The sequence below is a fragment of the Thunnus maccoyii genome, chromosome 3 (assembly GCF_910596095.1).
Source record: "Thunnus maccoyii chromosome 3, fThuMac1.1, whole genome shotgun sequence".
NCBI classification, from domain to species: Eukaryota; Metazoa; Chordata; class Actinopteri; order Scombriformes; family Scombridae; genus Thunnus; species Thunnus maccoyii.
The window spans coordinates 5,283,355-5,293,134 of NC_056535.1; the positions used below are offsets into that span (position 1 = coordinate 5,283,355).

General features: G+C 41.3%; 1 protein-coding gene across 1 annotated transcript; it reads right to left on the reverse strand.

The window, feature by feature from the left end:
* Positions 1 to 200: 200 nt before the first annotated feature.
* si:ch211-112f3.4 (EF-hand and coiled-coil domain-containing protein 1) lies at positions 201 to 8,430 on the reverse strand. Its single transcript, XM_042401327.1, has 9 exons — positions 7,553 to 8,430; positions 6,020 to 6,461; positions 5,770 to 5,904; positions 3,546 to 3,622; positions 3,073 to 3,214; positions 2,203 to 2,356; positions 997 to 1,113; positions 661 to 730; positions 201 to 561 (listed from the first exon to the last, which is right to left on the reverse strand). Exons 1-9 carry the CDS (start codon positions 8,154 to 8,156, stop codon positions 392 to 394), a joined length of 1,911 nt encoding a protein of 636 aa, XP_042257261.1. The 5' UTR covers positions 8,157 to 8,430; the 3' UTR covers positions 201 to 391.
* Between the last annotated feature and the right edge of the window lie 1,350 nt (positions 8,431 to 9,780).

Here is a 9,780-nt window from a genome sequence, read left to right on the forward strand (position 1 = left end):
CATGAAATAGTGTTTGGTCTGACCAGAAAAACACCATGTAGCAGAAACCTGCAGAGTCTGCAGACAGTGAAATAAGACTTTGACCTCCAACAATGATGCTGAAGACAAGATGTTTTATCATGTCTATGTTGTTAAGCACAAAGCAAAGAATTGGACAAAAACGTTTAATCAATACAATTAAATAGATACAAAATAGAACACTAGTACATTAAAGAATATAAAATTTACGTTTAAATACATTTAACCAATTTCAAAATCTGGGATATAGAACTGTAGAACTTCTATGGGTGCAAAAATAGCTAAAGAGATAAATGGAGAAACAGAGAAAAGAGCACTTCAGCACTTGTTCCGTACCATTATAGATACTGTAGGTACCACAGTAGTAGCTTAGTTAACAGGAGATGAGCAGAGGGTTGACACCGCTGGTTTGACACCCTGAAGGTGGAACCAGGAGGTTCCCTCCTCTCTCTCCCCCTCCATCATCCTCCTCGTCTGCCAGGAGATCACTGGAGGATAAGCGCATGCACAGGGCGTCGGCTACCTGCAGGACCTGAGATGGAGCTGAGTAGGGAAATAAAAAAGTACAGAGAGAAAGCTAAGCAGTGAGCAACACTAAAACATTGAATACCTGGACAACTGAAATATTTAAAACACACCTACCATCTCCACTCCTACTGTACACATCCAGAGTGTCCATCACAATCTTCCCCAGCACCCTGCGGGACACGTTCTAGAGAGAGAAAGAGGGGATTTGGAATTGTTTGGTGCTCTATAATGTTACAATCTGCTGCAAAAAAGAGGAATAATGAGCTAAAATCATGTTGTAAATGTGACTGTTTCTGACTAACTGTCCTGGGTGTAGCCTGCTGCCCAAAGCATCCAACAATACATTACAGTGACCTGGATAAGCAGCAGAAAATCAATGGATGGAATAAACACTAGATGGCACTGTAGAGGTGCATGTGTGTGAGTGAGGTGAATGGTATAAAATGTCACCTTGTTGCGTAGCTGCAGCAGCAATGTCAGAGTGTCTCTGAGTTTTTCCTCCAGTAAAGACAGATGGGTCTTTTCTTTCTCCTCCAGCCTTGTCTTGTCCTCCTCTTCCTCTGTCCTCTGGTAACAGGAGTCAAGTGGGTTTTTAAATCTTTCTTCTGTACTGTACTCCACAAACATCACATTAACATTTTATGACCTTGTCAACACAATAGCCCACTAACAGATTAATGAGCGCAGTCTAAAACTACACATTTCAGAGGACAAACTAATCACTTGTTACAGTTCCTGAAAAGTTGAGTTTCTGTCAATTCTGTGGACCTAACATGTTTATATCAGCCACACTGACTGACATGTTAATCAGAGAGAAGAAAGTGATGAAATCAAAATATATAAAGAATTTGCTCTGAGTTGGTCCAGAAAGAAAATAATTGGAAAGGAGTATGGAGTTCAACATTTATGAGATATGACAGCTGCTCTGGAGGCAGAAACATGATGATGGTTGATTTAAAATGGTTGAGGTCAAAGAAATAAACTCAAGTTATTAGCAAGGACATGTGGCCACACATCCTCCTCATCTACGACCACTCCTGACTGTTTTTCTTTTGTTTGTTTTTTTTTGCCAGGCATCAATCAAACTTTAGGTTATCCAGCTAAATTAACCACAATGTACCATAATATGAAACAATGAGGTTCTTTAAAAGAGGACTCCACTGATTTAGCATTACATTATAACATTATTGGACTTGCGAGGTCTGGTAACCTCACTTCTTTCTAACTCCACTAACTCACTTTTTTCTTTTTCTTTTCACACAGCTCCCTCTGGAGACACAAAGGCTTTATATAACTTTTTTCACATATGCAATAGCACTCCCAAACACATGTAAACAGTCTTTGATGTGTAAAATTGACAGTGTTATCTTTAAATGACTAATCTGATAAACCACATTAGTCATTAAAGTGGTGTTCCGGGAACTATGGACTTTACTTGTTTGTTACAGTTTTCTTTGATCAGGCTGCTGCTCAGACAAGAAGAATTTATTCTCTGTTATTAAATTATTATTATTTAATTCTTAATCTGACATTATGCCTCCAGGGCTGTTCTGCCTTCAACAATATTTATAGCCTCAGTCCCCACAAAAACCCATTTGATATGGTTATAAACCAGGCATTTTAATCAAGCTTCTCATTATTGTCTCTTTCACCCACCTTCTCCTCTTCACAGCTTCTGCAGCCTTCTGGATGCTGTTGGTTTGGTTCCTTCCAGCTGCAGTGCTCCCTGCTGTCCTTAGAAGTGCTGATGAGGTTTTTGTCATGCAGGCGGCTCTGAGAGAGCAGCTGATGGACTACGTGCTTCTGACATCTGGAAGAGGAGAGGGGAGAGTTACAGGTGTCTGTGAGTGGATTATTTGGAAAATCTTGGATTTTTGTAAGTTTGCATTTTCTCACTTTTAACATAATGGTGGTTATATACTGTAGCAGCTAGGATACTGTGGTCCTGTTAACATGTGAGGTGGGAATTGTTTCTGCAATAAAAATGAAAGTGCAAAAAAATGCAAATGGATTTCCAGCTTGCTAGGCTGAGAAATGGCTGTAATGAAGTTCAGCTATCATATTTGTACATACAATCTCACACATCAAAGAGTATTTTGTTAACCTCAGAGACTAACAGTTATATTTTAATTAATACTTTTGTTCATTCATTGCTCAATCTGCTGTATGTTTCGTTCCAGGGGGCGGTTTCTTCCTCTGCTTCTATCTGCTGGGAATGAACAGTTGAAGGCTGAATCATAGCTTCGCCTTTGATATTTCCACACCTGCTGGGAATCAGCAGTTGAGGAGCTTCTCACACAAGGATTAAACAAAGGAAAAGTGTCACACAGTGTACATAGTCATATCATAAAAGTATAAATTTCCATCACACGTTAGCACAGAGAGCTAAAGGTATCTACTGGATATCCGGGGATGATTTGATACTAATACTACATATCCTGATGAGGTCATCAGTTTACAAAACAACCAAAAACTAAGAATAGTCCTTTACGGTTAAGTAGTAATATGTGTTAGAAATCAGCTAACCCTTTGCCACAGCTGTGCAGTCGGCTGATGTGCTTCTTCACCTCCAACAGGCAGCACTGTCCTTCCTCCTTCATCCCCCTGTCATCCTCCTCTTCATCAGAAGCAGCTCTCCCCTCCACTGCTCTCTGCAGACACTCTGCATCTGCAAACAAACCAACTTTTTGCCTTTGCTCTCCAACGACAACTTAGTGTACAAGACTCCTCACATGTGTACCGGTGTAGATTGGTATTTTGTAAAAAAATATTAGCAGTGGTTTAATGTTCTGTTGCAAAGCATTAGTGAATGAAAAATGTTCTGTGTCTCCTACTGCAAAGCTTGAAATATATCAGTCACCCATGACAAACATGCCGAATATGAGCAAATGTGTGTTGCAACAAGTGTTGCAAAATGTTGCGCACTATTGGGAGAAAAACTATAGTTCACACTCCTGAGCTGTGATTAGCAGTCATTAATCAGTTTTCCAATCACTCACCTGTCTTGCTGCAGGTCTCTTCTCCGACTGAGTAAGTATGTTGACGGGCAGGATCAGGGATGCAGGTGCAGAGGGATCTGAGGGTGGTAAAGGTAGAAAATATTCCTTAAATATCTTGCCAATTATCTAATACTTTGAACCAATTTTCCTTCATTGATGCATGTGTGCGTACTCCCTTTAGCTCGATTTGCAGGCTCGGGCCTGTCTGATGAAAGCGTTCCCTTTTTCATGCTGCTAGCAGCAAACGCTTTTTATGTAACACCCCAGCTTTGTTCTTTATTTTGGCTACCGTCTCATAATAACACACACACATACAGCCTGTCCTACAGGAGAAAACCGGTGATGTTTCAGATCAGATTTCAAATCCACTTATCAAATTCGAATCCTTTCGAATCCCTTATCAAATCTTATTAGGTTTACCTTTCAACATTTGCAGGTAGCTAATGGTTAGAATAACTACAACTCAAATATGTCTACTCACTGTTTGTTGGCAGAAACACAACAGTTTTTAATGGCAGCCTAATAAACGTTCACAACCTGTAGCTACAATCTGAAAATTAGATGAGCAGCATGAGACATGAAGTATTAATTAAATGTATCTGACACATTTAATTAGCATCTCTAGCCCGCAGTGCTTCAGAATTATGAAACTCATCAGATTCAAATGTTGACATGATAAATGATGAGTCAAAGTTTAAATGGGAGATTTTTAAAGTGACTGAGGTGATCAGCTGATCATGAGTCTCCACTCTGTGACGGTTGTACAGTGGTGTTACAGAGTGATGTGTCTCTTCACTCACAAACAATCTTTGTCTGAATACAGACACCAGCTGCAGAGAGCACATTAATCGGACAACATGCTAACTTTTTATTTTAGTTGTTACAGAATTAACTAATTAGCAACAGCTGATCTAATATGCTGGTGATGTCTGTCATTTTAACCAGAGACAGTGACAGTTGGCTAAAAATGAAGCCTGCTACCTGTGTGCTTTCCATTTGCTCTTTGCTAATAAAAGCATGAAGAGCTTCATTAGCATCAGAGCTCTACAAATACAGGTATTTTGCTGTGAACTGGACCCAAAATGGAACGGCTATCAGAACCCATCCCTAACTGAGAAACATGTCAGACTACAAAGCAGTCATAGCTTGTAGTTTTTTCTGTATGATGTGCAAAGGTGATGCGGCAAGAGAGGCCAGAGACAAACTTCTGACTGGTGACCAACCATGGTGTCTGAAGCGTCACAGAGTATGTTGTAGATGTTGACAAACTAGGCAGGAGAAGGTAAAATATTCAAACATGCTAATCTTTCCATCTGAGCCTTATGGGGCATCCTACATTTAGAATCAGCTGTCTTCCACGACACACTACATGAGATTAAATTCTACAACTTTCCATTGGATCAGGCCATTTTCAGGCTAATATAATGTATTCTGATCCCGTCCTGAGACTGCCCTGTGATGGAAAGCTAATTTAGTCGTTGAAACACACACTGGGTGCTGTTATGTGTTTACCCTTTCTAATCTGTTAGTAAGAATATAATCTGCCACTTGTCGTATCATGTTTTGCACATTAAAACGCACCAACTCAAGCTCTTGATCTGAAGGACATATATTGAATTCAACACACTCTGAAGTGACTTTAATTCCTTCCAGATTCTAAATATCTGGCTCTTTAGCTGCTTAATACTATGTTCACCAGCTAGTTGCTAACTTTGTCTGTCAGCCGTTTGTTGCTGGGTGCTCAAACATCTGCCTGCAGCTTCACACAAGGTTGATGAGAGCGGTGAGAGTGAACCAAAACAGTAAAGGCTGTAAAACCAAAACAACAAGCTGAAAGATGCCAGAAACAAGCTGTAGAGTTGAGGGGAGGTTTTGACTATTTTAATATTTGTTTCTTTTATGTCAAATGTTTCTTTGGCATTCTTCAGTGCAGGTTTGAACTATCTCTGATGCATTGTGGGTGTAAATGAGTCGAATCTGAGCACAATCTGGTCACTGTGCAGGTTTAGACAGAGAGTCTTTGTTAAACATTAATGCAGTGGTATTTGTTGGAAACCACATTAACTCCATCTGCTTTTATCTCAACACTCCGATTCTGATTGAGTGTAACTTAACCTGTTGGTTTTAGTGTATTGAATTTCAAATCAGTAGAGCACAGAGGCAAATGATGTGTAAATAGATGCACAAACACACTCCTGCATGAGACCGCACACAGTGTTTGTACCTGTACTGGTGCAGCTCAGTCTCCAGCTGGGTGATCCTGGACTGGAGCTGCGGCACAGACTGGGCCTGTTCCTGGATCATCCGAACCCTCTGAAGCCCCAAGCTCAGAGCCTCCCTGGCCTCCTCCGCTCGCCTCCTGATGGAGACCATCCGAGATCATCAAACTATTTCTCTAATATGTATATATTCTGCCATTCGAACATCATCCAGTCAACTTTATGAAACTCTCTGTAATAAATGCTAACTCCAACCTGATCTGAGCGTTCTCCTTCCTCAGTGCAGACTCCACCCCCTGCAGCTTGCGAACCTCCTGGTATGCCCATCGCACCTCCTCCTCTAGACGTTCATTAAATTTGATGGCCTCCTCCAGCTGCCCATCACGTGAGGAGCGGATCAGCTTCAGCTCCCTTAAAAGGGGGTCTCTCATATCCCGTCTCCTCACCAACCTCCTCACCCCGTCTCCTCCAGCAGCACTCAGCTGTCCTTTAATTCTGAGAGTTGGCACCAGTTTTCCCTGTACGAGGGTGATGGAAGTTGTAGGAGTTGAAACAGTGGATTTAAAACCGGAGGGAGAGGGGAGGGTGCGGCTCCTCTCCCGTCGAAGGGCCACCTCCAGGGCCAGGCAGCGAGCATCGCTCCCCTGCAGCGCCGAGCGGAGGTCCTCCACCAACTCCCTCAGAGCTGCTGCCTCCTCTGGAGAAGAAAGAGACTGTTAGACTTGTGGTGAAAGTGAAACCAAATCACTGCTCATCTTAAGTATGTATGTTTTTTCTAGGATAAATATTGAGTTAAACACAATAACACAGAACAGGATCAGACTTTAAATGAGAGCAAATTCTCTGTGCTCTGACGTTTATGTCCCAGCTGTAATACTTCAATAAACCATCAGTGGTTAACTTAAGTATTTTATATTATTTTTTCAGTGACACTAAGTACATTTACTCAAGTACTACACACAAGTACTGTACAAGTTTGAGGCATTTATGCTTCACTTGTTTATGCTACTTTATACTTCCACTCAATTTAGAGGGAAATATTGCATTTTAAACTCCACGTCAGTTATCTGGCAGCTGTAGTAACTGGTTATTAATTTACATACAAAACATATGGTGATAGTATGTAGTGACAAAAACACCATAATGTAGATTACAGAGTAATTTTTCTATGTTGAATACTTTCACATAAGTGACCTTTTGACTGCAGGGATTTTACTTGTAATGGAGCCTTTTAAACATGTTATGCCGCTACTTTTACTTTAGTAAATGATCTGAATTCATCCTCCACCACTGTGCTTTTCAGAGCATGTGATACTGCACTGCAGTAGAGCAGATGGAGCAGGAGATGGAAGAGGAGAATAAATCAGGAGTGAAACTGAAATAAAGTGGAGAAAGTAACGTGTTGCTAAAAAAAATAAATAAATAAGTTTCTGTATTTGATTCGAGTATTAATTCTTCCCTCCACCCTCTACACACTGTCTCAAGACAACTGATACTGCTCTGTGTATCTCTAATCAATAAATAACGAGTAGATTACAGGTAGGCAGTCAAATTAGTTTATGAATAAGAAGAACACGACTATTATCTTTTACAACTAGGGTGTAACCCAGAGTCCACGGTCCAAAATTGCAAGTGGGCCACAATAAGTTCCAGGCTACGGCTGGAATAAGGTAGCAACAGAACCATCCCTGAACAATGTCCTATTATAATGAGTGATATTTTAACCCTCAATGTTTTGTGAGGCATTTAAATACAGTAAGACATACAGTATAAAACACACATCAGTACCTGACTCACGGTCTTCTGTGGTTCGACTTTTAATAAATCTGTGAACTGGTCCATTCTGATCCCTCGTAAGATCAAAACTGACACATTTTCTCCGCCTGACTCGCGGCCACCGGAGCCGGATCTGTCGCTCCACCAGCTCCGTGTCCTCTGTAACGGGCAGTCGCCAGGCACAGTCCCCGGTGCCTTTGCGTGTACTGCGCACACGGAAATACCCACACAGACGCGAGTGGAAGTCTTTAAAGGACAGCTGGCAGGGCAACCCAGAACATACATCCCTAAACTCTTCGTCCTCTTCATCTTTCTCTACATCTCCAGTTTCTCCATCCACAGTCCTCTTTCCTTTCTCGGCTCCGGTGAGCCCCAGCACGGCGCAGAGCGCAGTGAAATCCTCCGCCGACACTGTATCGTCCCGGTTGGTGTAAGCAAGGTGGTGGAAGACCTCCTGCAGGTATTGGTCTATTCCAGTGGCCAAGACGACGATTTCGTTTTCCACGCCGGGATCGGGGCAGTGGTGATGGGCCAGTGCGCTCCGTAGCCACTCGCTTTTACGCGCTGCTCGCGGCGAAGGCTGGACGCACTGCAGAGCCGATGCGGCGCGCTCCATGACTGTACATAAATGGACTTTCTCCTCTAGATGTTACCAAATAAAAATCTGGTCACAGGAATTAGCACCGGATATGGTTTCAATCTTGAATTAAACTGAAACGCTTTCCGCTGGGCTGCAGCGTAATTCTCTGGTAACCTCACCTTAGATTCCTTTCCGGCGCATCAAGTCTAGATCTGATCCCCTCGGGTGAAAAAAAGTCCCAATCCACCGACTCCACCCTTTTTGTGCACACACTCCAACCGCATGTGTGTGTGTGTGTGTGTGTGTGTGTGTGTGTGTGTGTGTGTGTGTGACTGTACAGTACCAATGAAGTGCTTTTCACAGTGAAGTGAGGCCAATGTTGGCGCTGTGGTCGTTTGACATTACAAAAAGTGGATCACAGCTTTCCAAGCTCAGTATTTACTGATACTGACATATCAAGTGTTGCCACAAAATACTGTAGTCTACAAACCATATCTCTCTCAACGTTCCTCCACAGACAGTACTGAGCAATCCATCTTGTCTGATAAATGATCATCAGATGAAATGTAATGTAATGCCCAGTAAGATTTTGCTTATACAAGTGGGTTTGCGGGTTTTGGAGATAAATGATATCATCTGCAGGGATTTAGGGCTTTGCTGAAATGTGACATAAACAAACCATAACAGTCCTGAATGAGTCATGGTGGGTTTCAATTTGCACCTTAACCAGAATGAAGCTTAAGTGGAGCTGACTCACTACCTGTGTGGCAGCAGCAACAAAAAAAAGTAAAATGACTCCTGATATTTAATCTGACTCCATCCATTGCCACAAACATACAGTCACTTGAAAGTCAAATGTGATTTTTTTTTTCCAAGGAAACTGAGCAACTCCCAGCGGAAATACCTTTCCCCACCCTGACCTCACCACTTGTCACACACCTGACAGCCTAAACAAAGACAGCATCTTAGTTTCACTCACCTAGGCATGACTAGACCATAATTACACCACATGAATAACCCTCCACTGGTACACTTAAATATCGTGTTACACACTGGAAATAAATTCATGCAGCAGAACTAGTGCCAAAACAATTTATCATTAAAAAAAAAAATTAGTTGGTAGGGTTGTTTGAAACTGAATAATTTGAGGACATCATCTTTAGCTCTGGGAACTTGAGATGGACATTTTTCATTATTTAAGGACATTTGTAGATACAAATTGCATTACGAAAGACAAAAAGGCAGCTACAATGTATATAACTATATACTTTACTTAAAGTCCAACACATGCAAAAAAAGCTTTGCACATATCTACCAGAAATGCTCTTACTGAAGAAGGCACAGATGAAATATGCTGTGGTGAACATGGATGCAAACACACAAAACCTTGAAAGAACATTCTGATAGATTTGGGTGTGCAAACTCTTATAGTACTTTCTGACATTTTGTAGATCAAACGATAATTGGAAAAATAATTAACATATTTATTTGATTATGAAAATAATCCTTTTCAACCTCACACTGTAACATCACACTTATTTAAATCACAGTCTGCTGCATTCAGAGCTGTACAGTCACTACTGATGACATGTCCTCATTGTTCTACAATTACACATAAATTGCACATGATGAGTCTGGTCAATATTCTTACTGTAGATTT

Excerpts from the sequence above, each read along its gene's own strand:
- si:ch211-112f3.4 (XM_042401327.1), bottom strand. The coding sequence starts at position 8,156 with ATGGAGCGCGCCGCATCGGCTCTGCAGTGCGTCCAGCCTTCGCCGCGA. Across the intron at positions 5,905-6,019 it reads AAGGAGAACGCTCAGATCAG|GAGGCGAGCGGAGGAGGCCA; the intron begins GTTGGAGTTAGC and ends GGTCTCCATCAG. Across the intron at positions 2,357-3,072 it reads CTGCACAGCTGTGGCAAAGG|ATGTCAGAAGCACGTAGTCC; the intron begins GTTAGCTGATTT and ends CTCCTCTTCCAG.